Source organism: Haliotis asinina, chromosome 7 (assembly GCF_037392515.1).
Source record: "Haliotis asinina isolate JCU_RB_2024 chromosome 7, JCU_Hal_asi_v2, whole genome shotgun sequence".
Lineage (NCBI taxonomy): Eukaryota > Metazoa > Mollusca > Gastropoda > Lepetellida > Haliotidae > Haliotis > Haliotis asinina.
In genome coordinates, this window is record NC_090286.1 from 56,629,305 (window position 1) to 56,651,718 (window position 22,414).

The following is a 22,414-nucleotide window of genomic DNA, read 5'->3' on the forward strand; positions in this document are numbered from 1 at the left end:
ACGCCTTCAATTTTACTAAATCGTTTCTCTTATAAACTAATAGCCCATTAAACGCATATTTAAAGAGGTGAACGTGTGCACGATGTACTTAATTTCAAACTTGCTGCTGATGTCTATTGATCATTATCAATACCATCGTGAAAAGCTGCAGAGTGACCTGGTCATGTTAAGGATTATTCCTTGCCGTGTAGGAACTATTACCCTTTACGTGGAGTCCTCATTGTGTTGTCAACATGATGCAGCGTAATGATAACAAACCCAGTCATGATGTCGGCAGCAGGAAGAAAAATGTAGTGATCTGTCTGAGGCCTTTACATTATAAATCTTTAGTGTAACATTATGTCAAAGAAAAATAGCGATTTCAGAAATTTGAAATGGCTAAGCAGCTTGAAATCCTAGATAATTACCGTATAATGCCTCCAAGGACAGCAGTGTTACTTTGATTAATGAGTCCACACCTTCAGCACACAACAGTTGATCATTACGTGACTTCATTCGCTTTAGATGGATGCAATTAATTAAATGTAAAAAGGTCCAACCTATCATCTATGATAAAGCTTAAAAAGTGAATAAAATGTAGGGGACGTTTGCTTTTTAACGGCCATTATGTTGATGGCTTGCTGAAATGGTTTCTTGGCTGTCGTCAGATTCTTAAATTATGCAGCTACACTGGCCCAAAAAAGAAACGCATAGGTGAAAATCCAATGTTATGAGAGATGATTTATTAACTTAAATTGCACAAAAAGTAATGGAACTTGAGCAATGATAATTCACACGGGTATTAACAAATGTGTGTCAAGACATATACAATCATTCACAGTGGTATTAAGCGTCTCTATTTTCCATGGCATAGTGAGAAAGTCAGTATCTGGTGTGACCACCACGGGCATCAATCACTGCTCTGCATCGCCTGGGCATTGACTGTATAAGACGTCGTATCCGCCTTTGTGGGATTCTTCTCCACTCATCTCGCAACGCATTCACCAACTGTAGACGTGTCTGTGGCTGCGGCTGTCGACGTCGTAACCGTTTACCCAATTGGTCCCATAAATGTTCAAATGGGTTCAAATCCGGCGATTTTGAGGGCCATGGAAGAACTGTAATGTTGTTGTTGGCAAGGAAATCCGTGGTAATGCGTGCTGTGTGCGGTCTTGCATTGTCGTGCTGGAAAATTTCCCTTCTAGCGTCAATTGTAGGAACAACATGACGGTTCAGAATTTCATCCCGGTAGCGTACAGCATTGAGATTCCCTTGCACATGCACCAACTGTGTCCTGCCGTTCATAGATATGCCTCCCCACGTCATTACACCTCCACCACCGTGTCTGTTGACCTCACGAACGCACTGTCGAGCATATCTCTCATTTCGACGTCTGTAAACACGCATCCTTCCATCATGTCTGTACAGCAGAAAACGTGACTCATCGCTGAACCAGATCCTCCTCCAATTCAAGAGGTTCCATGCCCGAACGTTCCTGCACCACTGAAGACGTGCACGACGGTGATGGGGATGCAGAACAGGTCCTGCATGAGGTCGCATAGGTCGAATTCCATGCTCTCTTAGGCGATTCCTGATGGTTTGTGGAGAGACTCTACGCAGCCCAGGAACGTGATCAGCGGTGTACGTAGCAGTGACGGCCCGATTACGCAGATGAAGCACCCGGATGTAGCGGTCTTGTGCTGGAGTTGTCACCCTTGGTCTCCCACTCCTTGGACGGTCTCTGGTCGAGTTGTGTTGCGTGTATCGTTGCCAGAGACGGGAAATCGTGCTCTGCCTCACATTCAGACGTCTGGCAACTGATGACTGACTTTCCCCAGCTTCCAGACGTCCAATGGCTCTATTTCTGTTTTCTTCATTTAACCTTGGCATTTTTCGCGTCGCATAGAAAGAAATTCGAAGAATGAATCGCAACAGGACCTGTCCCCTTTTATAGCCATCATAATCAAGATTGAGATCCTGCATTTGCACGTGCATAATGCTTTCAGATTTTCCCACGTGCAGATTATACAAAGCGTTTTCAAGGTGCTGTGGTGTGGCGAATAATCACCAGAGGTTGTGTTTGTTTGTCTGTTTTGGTTGTATTGACTATAAAAACACTTAATATTTACATTAATTGTCATTCCATTCCATATTTTCCGAAAAAATCTACTTTAAAAATGAGATTTCAGCTATGCGTTTCTTTTTTGGGTCAGTGTACTTTGCTGTTTCATTTCCGACGTTTAAGTGAGTAAATATATAAGGGTTTTACGCCGCTTTTGGCAGTATTCCAGCAATATCACGGCGGGGGACACCAGAAATGGGCTTGACACGTTGCGCCCATGTGGGGAATTGAACCCGGGTATTCGTCGTCACGAGCGAACATGTTACCACTAAGCTACCTCGCCGCCCCTCAGACGTTAAGTATATTAGTCTGAGATATTTCCTCGCTTTAATCGTAGAGCTGTCTATGTACATGTATGTTGCACGTACTACATTCATCTTTGTACCTTGACCTCACCAAGATCATATATTCTTGACTGGCACTTACTTGACCAACGTCAATCCCTTTCCACACAAAAAAGAAGTCTATGCTAACAGCAGCGTCGACTGAACAATTCCACCAAATCATGAACATGTGTTCATGAATCATTATCATCTAGTCATACCACGTATTGGTGAGATTATCGATAGCACTCGTCAGTCAACAGTGCAAAAGCTTGTCAACTGTTCACCTTGCATAACATATGAACTTTGTAAAGTAAAAATAGTGACTGATTGCATCGGTCAAATAATTCACACTGCTTGTCAACAGGTGGACTGAGTGTATTTTAGAGGCAGGGGTTGCAACAGCTATGCTCACATTCTTCATTGCTACTCGGTATATCGCAACATGTATATCAACGTCTATCTTATGTATATCAAAAGTTATGATACACTGATAATGATATTTCAATTCTTGTTGTATTGAGATCTATGTATTTTGGCTAAACCATAAAATAGCAGCCAATAACCTTTAGTGATGGGATTAAAACAATAACTAAGTGAGTATTAAGTAAATATTGTTTTACGTCGCCTCTTCCAGCAGTACTGAATCGTGGGAAACCAGACATTGTATCCATGTTGAGAACCCAAGACGTGTGGTTGCTCCAACTCCACTTAGTACGGGTTCATTGGAGTTGTGGCACATTTTACACTGTATCGTTCTCAATGGCTTTACTTGGAGAAAATACCGGTTTAACCGTTTCAGCAATCGTCGAATGAAACGAAATCGAGATCAACCTAGAAATGTCAATCCGAAATAAATTCGTTTTCTGAATGTTGACTGACCTGATATGATGATAGGTGTACCCACATCAACCTGTGGGCAGTGGTCTTGGCGAAATCGGCACAATCAGTCATGTCAAGACGTACAGGTACATTAACTGCTATATTTACTTACCGTAACTTGTTCTGTAAGTCAATGAAAGTTTACTTGTCGAGTAACTCATTTATGACCTATATTCACCAGTTAGTGTTCGGGTCTTGGAGCAACCCTCTAAGTAATCAATAGCACCTTTCAGACTGAACATTTCTCAAAACTGTTCTGTCAAACACGCTGTGTATGGATCGCATTCCTACTAGTGGCAGTTGCAGCGTCGTGCATCACCATTAGGCGTCGTCCATCACGTCCCTGAGACTCCCACCACGCGCCCGCAGTCTATGTCGTTGTTTATAGACACGCCACTACGGGCTGGTGTTCATTCAAAAGAGCTGGCTCTAGTTAAAGTGGTCGGTAGAAATCGAAACTAAAGTCAAAAGCGATTGTGAAATAATTACCATTAGAGTTTGGAGAGTATTTGCCGTAAATTGTGTTTCAGTTCAGAATATGTCATGCGGGTTGGCATGTGAAACCTGACAAAAGAGTATATACGCACACGAAACTTTGGAAACAAAACGGAACAAAAACTGCAGCATAATGTAATACATACCGAGGACGTTAAGGACTTCGATACACTCATAAAATGTGATTGCATTTATAGCTTTTATTGAATATGGGAAGCTTTGAACAGATCATGCTTCAATAGTAAGAAAGTTGTCTTGAAAGCTTTAAATAGTTATCCATTAAAACGAACATAAAATAAACTTTCAATCCACACTTGAAATGTTTATGCTTTTTCTGTATCAATAGTTACATGCATTATACATGCTGGCGGCTTTATTTGTGGTCAAATCTCCATTTCAGCTGATTCGCCATCTATTCATAATTCTCCTTTGTCAATGTCTAGTACTGGCGCCATCGTTGCTGCACATATGACGTACGGAATCTCACTATGATTTGTTTGCTATTATTAACGCGTGTAAGTAGTTTTATCTTTACGTATTAAACATTCCAACTATGCTGTTGGCCTTCATGTAGAACCAGGCACATCGACTGACATTAAAAAGGTTTGTATATCAATGTACCCGCTAAAATCTGATGGTACCAAAGGCAGGCGTACAAGAATCAATCTCATTTAAGGATGGCACCATGTGTTCCTGAAAAGGTGTTGAGATTCTGCCTCACCACTCTCACAAACACATGGGGAGGCGCATAATTCTTTCATGAGCCCCGCAGCCCCTCCCTGATAATAAGTGGTGAAAGTAAAAATAGAGAACTGTATCTTTTCTGTCATTTTCAAAATGTCTACCAAACCACAGATGATTTGTTAATGCCTTGAATGTTGAAACTATGATCAAACCGCCTCTGTAACTCGTGTGAAAAATTCATTAGAAAATGGTTAATAGCCAGGTGTATTTGTTTCCAACACTGTTTCGCAGCTACCTCACTACTCACTCAGTATCAGGTTATAACAACATATAGAGGTAAATGTTTGTCATTTGTGCCTTAGAAACTATGTATTATTTATTACCAAGCCAAGATGCAATCAATAGCTTGTTACAATTAACTCAGTTCTTTCCATCTTATTTCTGAAGACCGGGAAATCTCGCCATCAGTTAAACTACCTTTTTATCGCCAACTTTTATTCTGCTGAACTTCAGTATTCCTGTACGCAATTTCATTTCAAGCTAAGCATCCTTGTAAAAATTGTACTGTTCTTTATCTTTCAATCTGTCGATAACGACTTAATTACTCTCATCTTATCTTATATCGCTTCTGTCAAACCAATATCCGCTCGCGTCATATTGCTGTGTTTCACTAGGATCCTATATGCATGATCACCAGACGATGTCCATCTATCTCAGGAAGTGTCCATTCCCTTGGCTGACCATGATGACGACAAGTGTCAATTTGAAAGACAATGGTGGTTCATCAACTACATTTAAGTGTTCACGAACACAGTGTCTGGGCACCACAGTTCCCGATCATTGCCCTGTCGATGACGTTGTTGCCCCAGACGTCTCCATCGCCATGTGCTTCTCTCGTACGTCTTCACGCTACTTGTGTAACTCACTCGTCTCAGACTAATTGGTACTGTTTATGGGTTTATGCTATATAAAACCATATATATTTGCAATATGTGTGGGTTGAAGATTTCATATTCAAGAAACACTGGCAAGTTACAACAAGGGATTAATCATATACAAGACACATACAACAGCGTGAACTGTCTGATCTAGGAACTCATGCTGTGCGGATGAACTTTGTTCTGATGTCCTGACACAAGAATCAAGATTATCCTACTTGTTATTCCAGATGTTAGGTATCGGTTTTGGGGTTCTGCTGAGAGACGTTTTGATTTGCTGAAACCTTTTCTATGCGTTCCTTATTTCAAAACCACCACGCGGCCACCTTAACATCACAAACAGACATGAACAAATGCAATGTTCACTTTATCATTAATATGAAAGGCAAATAAGGTTAAGATTGAACACCATATTCAGTCGCGAAAGAAGTTTGAGCTTAGATTTGAAACAAATAAAGAACGATAGAACATCAAAGCAGGTTTTGTAATATCGCCATCCACTGATGTGTACGTTGCGGCTCATATTGAAATAGCTGTAAGATATCCTTATTAGTGTTGTAGGGTGAGTCCTAATATAGCTTAATATACACAGATATCGTTGATGGTAATACTGGCGCAACATGAAATTAGCTCTAGGTCAGTAATGCCTCTCAGCTCAAAATGGTCTTATTGTTTGCTCATTTGACTGAATACCTTTTAAGTCATTCGGATCAGTTTCCATTACTTTAGATTGCTTGGAGAGGAAACTTTCAATATTGTTTGACATTCTTGAAACATTTCATTTTCGTGGATATAGATTGTTGTTACATGTTTATCGTGTAGCGTCATCCATACAGTTCCTACAGACAAAGGAAGACACATCAGTTCAAATACTAGATTTCAGGAAAATGATCAACTGATAAACAGGTCAAGTTCATCCTCATAGGCTATTATTATCATAATGACACTTTATTGATCATATAACGCTTGCTGGAACGTGATAGTTCATCTCTCAAATTAAGTACGATGTTAGATTGAGGTTATTACCTAGTAAAAATATTCTTTTGAAGTATATGTTCCTGTCAGAACAAGCCCAGAATACTTTCTATGTGGAGAGGTCGTGTTGTTCATTCTACTTATTGCATATGACATCAAACATTTTGAAACAACATGGTACACGTATAACATTATATGAAGCTAGTCTCTTGATCCAGTCTTGCCAGGTTCCTATACTGGATACACCGACATCTCCCAGTGGTTCTGCATCACGCAGAATAATAAAATTATGCTATCATCTGTGTGATCGTGATATATTGCCTAGTCTCGAGAGAATGCCAGTTACGTGCAATATGACTTAATCAACAAGATGCCTTTGGGGCGCTGGAGACATGTAATGAAAATATGTTGGATCCGTTCTGCCAGTGATTAGCTAGGTTTGGTAGAATACAGTAACGAGTGAAAATGGACGATATTAGTATGCTAATTGTGAATAACTGTATAATGTATGTACATCTAAAACGAAACACATATGCAAAACGATTTTAATGAATGTAAATTCTATAGTTTATTTCTGTTCTAATGGAAACTGGTCTCACTTTAGTGTCCATGTATTGTATAGGATTGATTAAAGCGCGAAAACAACATTTCCATCATCTTAAGAAGTTCATTCTGCCAATTCATTATGTCTATGTGTCTTAGAATAACTTTCAATAGTGATGTTATCAATGTGACACCCATCACAAACACATGCGACGGCACGCCAGTTTTTAATTTCTCTGAACGCTGCATTCTTTTAACAGGCGGTCTCACTTTTAATGCAGATATTCTCTACACTAATAATCCGTACAGTGTTACTGCAAAGAGAAATTGTTGTTCATCGTCTAAAAGCCGTAGCGGTAGCTGGTATAGTTATCAATATGGATTTACTGGCATAATTCACCACAGTGTTTACGATGACAAAAACATAACCAAATATAATTGAAAATAGATGACTTGAGGTAAACGACTGTACAGCTTTCATACATATGACGGATCGTGGTTTAAATATAAATTCAAATAAGTTCAAATTCCCAATGGACTCCCAAATGTTTATTCATCATGTTTGATAAAGCATTACATTTAAATAAATATACTCTTCAAAGCACGGAAAAGCGTTTAAATACGAATACTTGATTGAAATCCAGCAAACACTCCAGAAAACAATTTCCAAAAAGAAATTATTCATTGCAGACCATTCAAGCAAACGATGCGAAACAAATACGGTCACTCTGCTTTAGGGAGGATATAAACTATATATTGTACCACATCGTATGAGAAGCCGCAAATCAACGCTGGAATAATTATACTAACCAAATTTAGCATCCATTCATTAAATAATGTGTGGAAGGTGCTGTGCTCATACGTGCATGCCATGGAACTGATGATGCAAACGATGGAGTGTTTATCGTTATGTTAGTGATGGACAGGAAGTAATAAGCCGCTTTAGAGAATTATTCTGTCCTTTTCAACGCATATACACATCGGATCGACCTATGTAAACATGCCTACGTAGGTTGTGTTGTTCCAAGTCTTACGGAATGTGTACCTTCCTTTCCAGATGAATGCTCGTGTATTGGAGTATGGTAGCATGGTGGGTTCTAGTTGTAGTTGGGTACAGTTCCACGACAGATCCCGTGGCTTTGGCATTGGACATTACGTTTTTTGTTTGTATGGGTGATGCAGAAACTACACATACACAGACCTGTCTCCATGGAACACAATGCATGCTCATTAGGAAATCTCGGATATGGATTTGTCTCTGTGTTATATGTAGATACAAACAAATGTTTTTTGTAATTGGATGTTGTCTTGGTGTTTTACATCAACATGTGTTAATGGGTCTTTTCAGAAGGGCATTTCGGTCACACTGACACACATTCATCTGGCAAAATCCTTTCAGGCATTGCTGTGTTGTAGAGAAGCTTGATGTTGCCTCTGTTTGAACTGTTGATGGTCGGTACGATCCTCTGACAGCACAATCCGAAAATGTTAAGAGATGGTACATGCCATTTTCGGCTGGCCAGTGAGGAAATTGAGGGAGGCTCCAGTCATTCAACAAACCGGACCAAGTGTCTGAAATACACATCAACACACATACACGCTCACACTAACACCAGCACACACCAACCCCCCCCCCCCCCCCCAACACACATACGAAGACAAAACAGAAACAAACAAATAAACACACATAAAACCACACACACACACACACACACACACACTCATGCACGTACGTAGTAGCAATCCGTGTCATGGAGTACATGTTTACTGATAATCAACTGACATACTGGATACTATGCATTATGAATATATACGTTATCATCCATTTAGTCCCAACAGTATTTGTATTTACTAATCAATATAATTGGAACGCCCTTCTACCCACCGACCATATTATAAAGATGCAGCATGCATGTCAAAGACGAGTAGAGTCAATTCCATTAGTGTCATAGCATTCCTGTATTTCTCATGTCCTCTGTCGCCTCAGGCCAGGATTTAGGAGGGCCTTCAACTTCGCGTGTCGAGCATTTACAAATTGTCGCCAACTAATTCTCGCCCCCAGCACGAATCCGGATAATTTCACCACAAGTAAACGGATATTACTTCCAGCGATTCCAGTTTGTTCTTTGGTATTCCGGTTTTCTTGAAGAAAAACAACCAACAACGACTGCCAACATGGCGACCAATATGCCGGCAACGTTTCTGTAAACATTCTGATGTATCAGAACTGTGTTAATAACACGGACCTTTTTCCGCGACGGAGAAACGGATTTATCATATCTATGGTCTGATTGAATACGGTGATTGACTTAACAACATAACTTTCTTAGATGTTGTCAGCACACGTATGAGTCTCACGAAGTTGTATTTGTTTTACTACAGAAGAATGAAGATTTTTATGGATATCAACGTCTTTATTATGAGAACACCACGTTTCTGAGTTAATGCTTACTCCTTCACTCCGAAACGTTGTGTTCTTATAATAAAGAAGTTGACATCCATAAAAATCTTCATTCTTATGTATTTCACTTCTAAATGCCCTTCAAAGATTTATTACTACAGCTCCACATTATTGCAAATGTGTTGCAGATCATCATGGGTTCAATGTTGTCTGGAAAATTGTTGTCTGGAATAGGCAACTGTCAGTACCGCTGCTGTAGAGACAGTATCGACAGCTACTTGCATCAGACAGGTTGTCGTTTCAATCATGTACATTTTATGCCTCTTTGCCAATCAACCGTTCGACCGTTGTTGATGATTAGTGCGTGATGTGCAAGACATCCCTGGAGGAGCATATGGCCCATGCGTCATACCCATGCTGGTGTTCAAAATTCAAATTAATGTTAAATGGTTTACAAGATGCATATAGCTATTTGGAGCTTATTTTTTTAGAAACGTTTCTCCAACTTAACGAGTACCACATTCGCAATCTGTGTTTCCAAACAGTGGTTTTAAACGGCCTCATACATCAACTGCAGGAAACCCTCAAACAAATTAGACCTAAGTGAAGACACGTATCTCTGGATCTTTCACGGTACATAGCTTATGTTAATCATTGATATGAGCATGTGGTCATAACGTCCCATTCCTCTAAATAATGGTTGCAGAACCACCTCCAAAGTCCCTTTATGGCTAAATGGATGAGACGGAGACATTGGCAACTACTGCGTCCAAAATGTTCATGTCTTCAACATGTGTCTGCGGTATAATTTACTAAAGGTTTACGAAGGTTTTACCAAACGCTGAGGGATTCCGCTTGAGATGAGGACCTAGTTGACTAAGACGCCACAAAATGGATCGAGTGTACAGGGTGCGCAGAGTGACTTGGTCAACAACGTGTCATAGTGGGTCAGGACTGAATCCTTACTTGATGACCAACACGCCTACGACACTTCACTGGGCTATTGTTACGTCGAGCGTTCAACAAACAGACATTATTCAGTCATGTTACATCTGATAGAATTACCTGATCAGTTTTTGTCTGTAAATAAAGAGAATGATCCCCAATATACATACATATGGCGATTTACTGCCAAAGTGCTGAATATGCTCAATGGACTCAATCGTAGTAATCTCCAAGGATGGAAGCGCATATATACGATATTATTTTCCAGCAACCCCAGGGATGTGTCAGGGAATAGAACTTGTGAAAATGCATCAAGATGTGACAGAGAGGTTTGAGGAATAATGCGCTACTTACCTGAAGTAATGTGTCTAGAAGTACAAAGAGCAGGTTTAATGCAAATGAACTAAGACCGTTGTCCGTTTGTTTATGTGCTGGTGTGGTAAATGTCATTTATTCTGTGTGTGGTTGAAATAGTAAATGTCCCAAATTTGATTATATATGAATCTAATCAAGGCTGTCTTTACTGAGTAAATGACACAAAACCGTCAAATATGCCAGTGTCGAAGTAAAAAGAATCATGTCCACATTTTCAAATCCAACTTCGTGCGAATAGTTAAAACGTCGCTGCTACGTTCCCTATCTCTTGTGTACTTTCGAGGAGCAATTTCAGTCCGGAAGTGGCACAGTCCGGATATGTCGAACCACTGGTATATCTGCATGGGTAGTGACAGCTGTTTTCTGGACGGCTGAGTATTATATGTTACACCCATGCCATTTGTTATGCGTGATAATTGTGTCAACATGTTTGCTTCCTCGATTAAATCAGATAAATAAAAATGTGATGCGGATATGATATTACTGAGTAGGAAACATAATTAGAGATTTTACGGACAACGTTTCTGGACTGTTACCGTAATTACGCTGATGACATGTGTGTGTTTGATTTTACTCACTTTTGCAATGAATCTGTACCCAAGAACTTTAAACAGTCATGGCACTGTTTATTCTAGGAACGTTTTCAGACGTTTATCAAAAGAACCTAAAACAAAATGCACTTTCTCAGATTATCAGCCGTTGAGTTTTAAATAGTGCAAAATGATGTTATTGCTACATTCTGCCAATGGAACCTTGAGAAATTCGTTGTACGGTCAAACGAGAAGACGCTTGAACTGTGTAACAATGTTGTGAAAGGCACCAGCTGACGAACCCAGGCATTCAACGATTGAAAGTTACCGTTTTCATACGTTCAGAGTTTAAGGGAAGATTCTATTATTCAACAGTTTGCCCACAAAACGGTCCAGATTCGTCAGCGATGGCATCATTTAATTAGTTACCAACACTTTTTACTGAAATCCAAAATAAACCTTGTCGTCGTATTCACAGAGGATGGGAGTAATTACTGCTGTGGGTCATGAAAGTACACATATTACACGACTTGGCACGCTTATAAAGGAATGATTTTCGGGTGAATGCTTTCACAGGCTACAGGCTCTGTGTGTTTACGAAAAGCTGAGCATTAGGACTTGTGTTACCCAGTGCTACTGCTACTACTGTCGATCTTACGTCTTCCCGACACGCATGCAATAAGGTGTAGACTGCTGCTGTAATTGTGACGAGGTTGTATATGCCATCAATGTGTTATGTTCCCCGCAGTTCTTGGGTTGCAGCCAAGTATATCTTCAACACATACTTGTCTCCACGCAGAGTCGGTACAAATTGAAACAAATTAGTAAAATGTTTGAGCAACATGGAAAATCGTTTACTTAACATACATTTCAGAACATGCATAGTAACACAGGGCATGCACGAGGTAGCGTGAGCATAGCCTATGGTAAACAGTATTAGTGACTGTGAAAATAATCAAGATGCAGCTGATCTGTTGAATTACATCTTCGTCTAACCGATTGTAGATATATGCCATTTTTTAGTTTTTTTCAATGTGAAGTCAACAACATATGTGGATTTCCAAATATCCGAGAGGTCACTAAGGTCTTGCATCCAGGTTCATCCTTGTCTCTGACACCATGAGGATGCAAAATAAAAAGAGCTTCAAGTGAACTCCTAAAGACGGAATGGATGGAGCATGTTGTGTCTCTGCTTTTATTCCTAGTCTATGATTTTATTAATCTCTGTTCTTCTTAAAGAGCCGTGGTCGTCAGTGATGACTGTCCATATTCACATTCAGTCTCAATCTGCGACTCTGGCACACTTTATTATTGTGACTTTACTAAGGGAGGATCGCCTCATTGGTGTATAGGTTAGAGCGTCCGAGCTGAGAGCGGAGGGTCGCGGATACGATGCCCGGCCCCGTCATACTAAAAGACGTTAAAATATGGTACTTATTGGTCCCTGCCTGCCACACAACATTTTGGATGCAACAAGGACTGGTCGGCTCGGAGTCAGTTTAATGTGTCTGAGTGGGGTATTCGTGCTTAACTGCGGCATGGTATCACAGAGAGCTAGTCTGGGCTAGTACAAGCAGCCACACATGCACATGACGTTTAACTCCGTTTTAACTGTAATAACGAAGGTTAACAGCAACTTCTAAATTCACTTTTCTATTTTTCGTTATTTAATTTGTCTTAGCCTTGCCTACGCAACGTTTTACCATCACATTAGTTCCGCTGACCAACCAAACCTATCTATATCAATGGATTCAAACATTCTAAGTAGAATCTCATGTATAAAAATAAAAGTATTAGTTTTTAATGTAGTATTTTGACAAAATGAGCGTGACGGTACTGATGCACTAATTACCATTTCAAATCAAGCATTGAATTAGCTTGCAGCTCTTCTTTCGTACACATAATTAAAACTGTCAAAGGACGGTCAAATCTAGTCTCCGCGTAATAGCAACGTTTTCTTCAAGTGGTGAAGCAAAGAACAAATCAAATATGTGATGTTCATTTGAACGGTTCCTATCCACAAATCGACCGATGTGTAAAGACTGTCTGAAGCTTGGAGTAGCCACTATAAACTGCCCGAAAACATTTGGACATTGATGCAAAACACCATGCAGTATTTAGCCATGAATTTGGTGCAGTGCGCGTCCCTTAATCAAATTATTCGAGGAAGATGAGGATATTTTGACAGTTAAATAACTTACTTATCTAAAATTGTGTTAGATAACAAAAAAATTATATTAACACGTTTGATAATTGAGAAATCTGGAATTAGAAAATATTTGTGGAGCAGATAGCCTTGTTTGAAAAATACCACATTACGATAAGCTTTTATTCGCTTATCCTAACAGTGAAGGGGTGGTAAGTGTAGGAGAATTGTTAATAGTCCGCTCGTCACGGTGAAAATCGGGGTCACGCTCCACATGGGTATAATGCGTGAAGTCTACTTCCGGTGTCCCTTATATTCACCGTCAAATAGGCAATATTGCTGCCGTAATTGTGACGGGAACAATTCATTTAACAAAATATAAACATTTCGAAGAACAAAACCTGTCCACAATGGACAGTACAATTAATATACTATCACAGATATGGGGACCATGGGAAGTTACATTACTTTTGCTATCTAACTGGATTTACAGCCTCCCTTCAGCCGCTTTGGCGATTGTGGGACAATTTAGCCAAAATTTAAAATAACAAATATACTGCGTTTAAAATCTTGGTACGTGAAAAGTTTACTTTGAATGTTCTGGGACTTACGTACCGTATTGCTAAAAAGCGACATAAAGCCACACTCACTAACTCTGACAGTAAATTAAGTACATTTTACAATGTGAGGTAATAGCAGGTCCACACGGAAGACTTGTATGAAAGGTTGTCACAATGAGAAGTACCCGTTGTTAACATTTAATTCAGATCATTGGGCATTTATGAAGGCGTAAATGAGAGACTTTGTATTGTGAAAGGACATTTACAGAGTGTAAATATAGATGACATGTCTTTCATTCCCATGCTATTTCCACAGATGATTATGTGATATAGTGTTTCGTAACTGCCACGGGTTCATGCAAAGACAAGACTTGGCAGAATCATGCCCTTCATTGATTAATAGCTAACTTCTTGCCTCTATTCACATTTTCTATAAAGAAAGAACGTCTTGTAAGTGAATGTTTGATGTTTGAGGCGAGGGCAACAACCCTTAATTGGGTTAGATCAATAGTTATTTCTCTCTCTCAGAAATAAGGATGGATGGTTCCCTTAGCGCAACCCCGTCTTTCCGAGCATCATTAGCGAATGTAAAAAAGTTGAGTCCTTATAGAATGATGCAAGAAGTGTGCCCCAGAAGGTGAGTATCTTCGTCATACCTTGATTCGGCTCAAGTAGTGAGTTGAGTCACTTGTAACATTGCAGATTTAACGCCACCTAAATTCCACCTATTTCGAAAATGTAAAGGCTATTTCATTTCATGGACATTAATACTAGTTCATATTATTAGACATGTTTTTTAACTGATAAGTATCCGTAATGTCATACGGTGAGTGAGTGAGTTAATATTTTACGTCACAATCTCAGCCATATCGTGACGAGAATGTCATACGGATATTTGCAGCTACGGATATTTTCGATTTCTAAAGTCGGTAGATCCGTGACGAAATGAAATGCCCGAGTCGTTTTTTATTGCACATCCAGGGAACGTGAATCTGAAAATGTCCACAATGTGACGAAAATCCATCTCTGTACCTGGGGTTGAATACATTAGATATTGTAGGAAAGAATTAAAGTATATCTCAAGACGTGTCAGTATTTCACTAAATACATGACTAATGTTGTGCAGCATGTCAGTTTGATTGTATTTTGTTCTGAACATCACTTGAATGAAAATACCGAACCACAGCCCTTCTGAGATTATCATATCACTGAGGTAACTCAAGTCAAGCTGTTATATGGGGTCTTTCCTCTGTTTCCCTGTTTTGCGGGGCCTTTGAACAGAATATAATTTACATAAATATTGGCAAGTTAATGTGTGAGCGGATATATGTAGCTGTCGTCACCTTCAGACAGCCATTGAGTAGAAGTTGTACTGTATTTTCTTTACGAATGAACTCCGAGAAAGCCACGGGTACTTCTAGTAAATAAATGATTCAATGTGTCATATCGGGCAGTCGTTTATGTTTTATGACTTACCAACTGAAAGCGTTATTTAAGAAAGGGTTACTGTAATATAGATCGGTGTTCATTCGGGGAACATTCAAGTTCAAATCCTTCCGACTAGGTGCACAATAATTGACAACACGACACTAAATAATGTAACTGAAGATATTAGGTCGTCGTCGCAAGAAAATGTTTCCATTTTGGAACTTGACTGCTCCCGATTGCCCCCTCGTAGTCACAATAAATCGGGCATTGGCACTGACGCAAGCCTGCAGCCAGGATGAATCGACTTAATTACAGAGTTGTCTGTCCCTGGATGCGGAATGGTAAAAGGTAATTACTTTATGTGACAAGTGGACTTATTAATAAGTTGCTTCTAGGTTGAAGGGCCGCTTGACACAGTTAGATATAAATGATTTCTCGGACGGAGTAACAGCGGTACTCTTTGGCTACGTCTCAAGTGAAATGAATTGAGTACAACCGACAACATGTTATAGTCTGTTCCACAACTTTTATAGGAATATATAACCGTTCGTGTATGTACTTTGAACCTGTTTCGAGTGCAGCTGATGCATATCATCATGCATATACATGCATATGTCTTGTTCCCAGTAGCAGTCCCTTCCCCTTCTGGCGAGTATCGGCTCAGTGCAATCTACTCAGTATGAGTGGTAACATGTGTTGTGGTAACATGTGTTGTGGTAACATGTGTTGTGGTAACATGTGTTTAAGGAGCAGAAACTAGGTAATAACATGCTGTTGGCATTCCTCGACCTTGTAATGCACTAATATGTAGTCATCCAAAATTGTTTTCTACAGAACATTTCGTTTGCGTGAGACCACTCGATGTCTACTATAAGAGATGTTCCTGTTGTGAAAGTGAACCACAGTGGCTTACAGGCCGATGTGAAAACATGGTTAACGCGATGGTACAATCAGATTACATCGCCCATCTGTGTGACATTAAAACCGTGCCTTTCTATTACTTATTACTAATGTAAAAGTAAAACAGATGCAACAATGCCTTAGGGTGGTAATATAATCCTGTACTTTTATCATCTTGTCTTGAGTATTTTTGTTTTCACTATTTCTTGATTTTGTTTACAATACGCTTGAAAAGCAGACGCAAGATTTATTAATCGTCAATACACTTGATACCAGCATCATATGATGTCAGACCCTTGAGAGAATTGCTGTTGTCATCAGCAGGTAACGCTGATTTAGACGATGTGGGTCTCGGTGAAACCGATTTACACTCTGGAAAGAAACAGAAACATCTATCCATCATTTTCCCCCGATACTATATTCCGCTACAAAGTAGTTTTGACCTCTATGTTCTATTTGACTAATCAGTTGATGACAATAGTGTTCAAATGCGGTATAAGTGCTCGGCATAAGTGCTCGGCAATACATGGCCATTGCCATTGCGTTTAACTTCTGATATCACGTGGCACGTTTGCTCTTTTCCCAATTCTGATACGAGACAAGTGAAAACCCATCATGAAATGCCATTTCAGATTGGTTTGTTGTACAGCGTTGCCAACACTTTTCGGTACCCTTTGGGGGTACATTTTCTACGTGCACAAGTAACAACCAACGCATACAAACAAGAGACATTTACATTTGCTATTAATTTTGTGTTTGTATCAACATGAGTTCGCCAGGTATTTCCTGGCTACGGTTGCGTTTCGGTTTTCGCAGAGTATTTTTGATTCGAGAGAATGATGTGATTCATGCCTATACGGGTACTTTGCTTTGTTTTATAAATGTAGTTCCTGTATGCTAACAGTAATGATATTCAGTCTTGTTATTAATAAAGAATCATGCTCATGTTATTAGTTTACCTTATAAAGAAAAAAATAACTGCGTTTTTAACGAACACTCTTCAAGCGAGCTGAAGTACATTACTGACTGTATTTTGGTCCCGACCACTTGCTTTCTAATTTAGGCGAAATGCACCAACCGAAAAAGCATTTCACCAACCTGAAATTAGGGGTCATTTGAGTTCGTTATAACCATAACTATATGGCCACTCACAGATGCCGTAATAAATGACCCATAGAAACGCTGCAGATGTATAACAAAGTACAGCAAGAATGATTAATAGATCCTTCCCACACCACAGTGAACACGTCGGTGCAAGCAAGAAAAATAACCACCTTTTCATCCTTCACCCAGGTACACCGAAAATCATTTTCACGTTTTACGATTCCCTATATCTAGTTCTAAAGGAGACTATCGCTAGGGGGCTGGGTGAAATTGCCTGTGTTATAGTGTGTCATTGGATTGTAATATAGCATGTCATTGACTGTCAACTACTTGGCGGCCGTGCCTACAATCAATACACGGTGCTAGGCTCCAGCATTGAAACCTAGACACGTTCTCGCCTCATGTCACGGGAAAATGAAATCACTGACAACAGTTGAGGGGAACATTGTAACCGACAATAGTCTCAGTAAAAGTGATTGGAAAGTCTGTAGTTAGCACGGAATTAGATAAATGACTCGCGGTGGTATCGGACTCTGAAATATTAAACTGAGCTTCTGACGAGTAGAACATGCATTGCGAGGCTATTCTAAAAGCCTATCGCTATTTCATTAAAAAACATATCGATCTGGGTATTGATTAACAGCCCCAAGTAATATTTTGGACTTAAAGGTTACATACAGATGTGACAAACCGTTAGCGTTGTGGGGGTATTTGTACATCAGAAAGATAAAAGTCAATAGCACGGCTATGTCGCGTGTTCATTGGTGTTGAATTGAACATCAGGCCCAGCTGAAACTGTTTATTCTTATCTGACTCAAGGAAGTATGTGAGCTCTCCAATGACTAATGGCCAATGGCCAGTGTTTTTCTCAGTTCATATATCTTTCATACAAGGTAGGAAATCTCAGTATGACAACATAGATACAAAGTCGTATCGAGTGCTGGTATTTAGTGGATGACGATTGTTCAGCAGTATCCGATTAACAGAACATACTGTCCGTGTATTCTGAAGGTGCAGCTAAGTGAGTGAGTGAGTGAGTTTAGTTATATTCCAGCTATATGACGGCGGTCTGTAAATAATAGAGTCTGGACCATACAATCCAGCAATCAACAACATGAGCATCGATCTGCGCAACTGGGAACCGATGACATGTGTCAACCAAGTCAGCGAGCCTGACCACCCGATCCCGTTAGTCGCCTCTTACGACAAGCATAGCCACCTTGCAGCTAGGTGAGCTAAAAGACTTTGAAGACTGATCAAACATTCAGTTAGAATGGAAGTCTATTGCAAGGCCTGGTGGCTCTAGATCATGTTGTCCACTGCGTGCTCTTATTGAACACTCGTGTGGACACGTGGACAAACGTGGACCGATATGCGCCAGTATGTTGTCTCTGCAGTACTGCCCTGTGACACGTCAATGGGCAGTTTGCAACATGCGGTCTTGGAATCACAGCGCCCTATATAGTTACAGTCTAGTATCATCTGATGCCAGATTGACATCCTCCCCATCACGTTCGTACTGGATCAGGTTTTCGCCAATCTTAAACGTGCAGAGTAAATCCAAAAACATCACATCTAGTTTCTACTCTCTAAATAACACGTGAGTGTCTGTTTCAGTACGACGGTGTGACATGTAGTGGAAGATAATGTGCATATTGGCAATGTTTGTCACAATAAGTTCGGAATCAAACATGCTCTTTTGATGACCTAAAAGACGCTCCACCCTTCACTGAGTATTTCGTTTGTTTAAACAGATCTTCGTGCAGATCATTCGTCGGAAGTTATATCGTTATGAATTATAGTTCATATACTCAGCAATGTCCTTTCACGATTCTCATACTTGCGTTCGTATTGAACACTTAACTGTTATTACAGGCCACACTAAACAATCCAAATACTCATTTTCTAATGTCTATCAAGATCGGCTCGTTTCAGGCATTGTCCTGTCATCAACTAGACACCTACATGTTTAAGGTCATCCTACCCTTTAAACCGAACTTGATACAGAATATACTGAGGACTACTTTGTTGTTGGGTCTGGCCTCCTTTCAACAGGACTCTTACAATCCACCGTAAATTGAAACACTGTTCAAACTCACTTAACCATTCACTCACTCCAATGCCAAGATTCACATGTAAAATCCGAATATTATTTGATGCAAATTATCCAACAATGAGTAATTGGAGCATAACATTTCTTTCATTTATTCGGTATGTAAATTGAAAAATGTTTCTTTTTTTCAGACCGTGTGTGTCATTGTCTCCATCCTGACCCTGACGGCGATTTCTATAGAGCGGTGGTTTGCCATTTGCCATCCTTTGTCTTTCAAGGAGACGAAAACACGAGTGATCATGGCGCTGATCTCCATCTGGTTAACCGCACAACTTGCGGCAATACCCAGACTGTTCATCATGACGGAGAATAACGACCCCATGATTCCCCGCAACCTTACAGTGCTACTTACGTCGTGTTCTCCCGTACCTGAAATGAAAACATTTGCCTTTCACTACGAACTATTTGTGTTTGTAACTTTTTACATTCTCCCTATTATCGCAATGGGATACACATATGCTAAAATCGCCTTGTGTCTGTGGTCAAGCATGAAGGCTGGACAGCTCACCGGTAAGCTCTGTTCTTAGTTGGGAAGATGATAAATTTAACTGTAAACTGCTTTTCAATGCTTTGCCAAGGTCACTGAGAGTTCACATTACAGCAGTAGTGTAAGAAGACAAATTCGTAGTAAACCATAACATACGAGGTATGACAATATAAGAATATTTGCCTCATCTTTGAGGGATCGAGATATAATTAGATCACGATAGGGCGAATGAGTATAATATGTGAACCTCTCTATTAATTAGAGGACACCAAATGACTTTCAGACATGTTTGGACGATCCAGAGGGAAATCCCTATTCTTGGCATACTTAAACAAGACGTGTATAGTATGTCTTGTTGAGCAAGAAGGTAGCATATTTCATGAAATTAGTTCCTGTAAGCAGATTTTGTACACATCGTATGATTTCTTCATTTCATTGATAAGAGAAGCCTTCACATGGTAAGAGTTTTAGGGAACATCTGATGGAATACAGGTAGAATTTTCTCAGCTGACCAAAAACATGCTGGAAATCTAGGGTTGGAGCACACGATCAGCAGATATTAGCATGAAATATATATATTCATTGAAATGTGTAGCTTCAGACCACTGTGAATGAGATAGGGATCTAGCTCATCTGAGTTAGGGTCTTTTAGGATTGACATGTTGTTATAACAACTGTTCACACAGCCCCAAGTACCCACTAGACAGACCAGAGTTCCTCCACGGATCTCACTTGGTGCAAGTTCTCACAGTCGAATACATGCACAATCAAAATGGAGTTGTTTAAGTAAACGATGTAATGAGCTATCTTCACATGCCACCGAGTAGACACTACTGCACAGACCAACAGATGTGTCTGCGCTAAAGTTGTTTCGAAGACAAATTAAAGACGAACATAACACAAAATAAGGTGGGTTTCTTCAGAGGCGTTAATACCTTGGGCGATCTTTCTTACACACAGTCTTTGACTCAACCAGTCACAAGTCTACGCTTGGTGGGGTCGAACATGCTGCTTGCTTAGCAGTATCTGACATTTGTAAGATGCCTGGGGTGTTTGTATTACTCTACTCTAATAGCGTAAGCAGAGGATACCATTGTCCTTCAAAGACAAAGCGGTGTTCACTGATGTGACTTCTTACAATGTCATTACCTTATTTGAGACGTCATATACTTGTTTGATGGTTTTTTGCCTGGGGTTAAGCTACATTCTGAACGAATCATCATCTGAGTCATCATCGCTGTGGAAAAAGGCAAACATGCTTTGAAGTTTTATAGGTGGCCTTCAAAGGATTTGTTGACATCGATTTAAACATTCAATTATAATCCTTGCGTATAAACCCTGAAAGTGCAAACAAGAATGTTGAGCTTTGTCAGATTGTTACACCTTTGAAGAGTATAAGCGTAAGTCGCAAAAGAAGTTTTGAATGCTTTTGTTGAAAATTGTGTATTTTTCCAGAATTTAAATGAGTCAATCAATGTCAAAATAAATAACAGGGATAATTATGAGGAGAACATCTTTCAGGGCAGCATATTAGAATGACAGTCATAATTTGAACATGCAACACAACACTTGGTTTTTGGAGTTTAAATGTTCCACAGAAAGCTATTTGGTTTCACATATCTTTTAAAGGTATGTTCTATAGCTATACTAATTCAGATTCGTGAGAATCAGTAAACACTGATGTGTTATGATTTATCATGGAAACATTAGTAACTCGTAAACTGACACTGTGCAAATAACATGCATCTTTATATAAAGAAACTTTATCGCTAGTAACAGTTGTCGTCTTGGTTTCAGAGGGTTCCCAAAACGCTGTCGCGTCGCAAGTGCGTGCCCGACGTCGCATAGCAAAGATGTTGATTGTAGTGGTCGTTGTTTTCATCCTGTGTTTCCTGCCTGTGTACGCTTGGAATATAATCAGGTTGAGCGTTGCTTGTAATCCAATTATACTTTTCCCAAGTCAGATTTACTTTCAAAGAAGAACATTAATGCTGGGACGTACCATTGTAACACATAGATTGTCCATGGCCAATTCGGTCCAGTTCTTAGTACACGTATGGCTACACAGCATCCTTGTACTAGATTTCATTATTCTGTTTCAGAATGTCCATACATAACATGGATGATTACCTAGGCGCCACCACTATCTCCATACTGACGCTGACAGGACACTGGCTCGTCTATTTCAACAGTGCCATTAACCCTATCATCTACAACTTCATGAGCGGTAAGTGGTACTAACTGAGCGAACGATAATCGTAATCAAACAATGATTTGCTCTGTGTTGTCGTTTTGCCTTCGATTAGTTATTTCATATGGATATCTTATAAAGCTAAATCTCATGTAGATCATTGTGGATTCCACGAACGATTGCATTGCGAGAACAGCACCAGCTATCATCACTAACGAATAGCGACTGATCGCTTTAAAATGTAAGCACCACCAGATGATATCCAGCCTGCATTATCCAAAACCAATTCCTGT

General features: G+C 39.8%; 1 protein-coding gene across 2 annotated transcripts in view; it reads left to right on the top strand.

Moving 5' to 3' along the window:
- Positions 1 to 22,414, top strand: part of LOC137290822 (orexin receptor type 2-like) — a 40,218-nt gene that overhangs the window by 11,536 nt on the left and 6,268 nt on the right. For both annotated transcript variants that reach the window (XM_067821964.1, XM_067821963.1), the window contains exons 2-4: positions 19,575 to 19,953; positions 21,728 to 21,851; positions 22,033 to 22,157. In XM_067821964.1, coding sequence (XP_067678065.1) covers positions 19,575 to 19,953; positions 21,728 to 21,851; positions 22,033 to 22,157 — 628 coding nt within the window. The remainder of the gene's footprint in view (positions 1 to 19,574; positions 19,954 to 21,727; positions 21,852 to 22,032; positions 22,158 to 22,414) is intronic.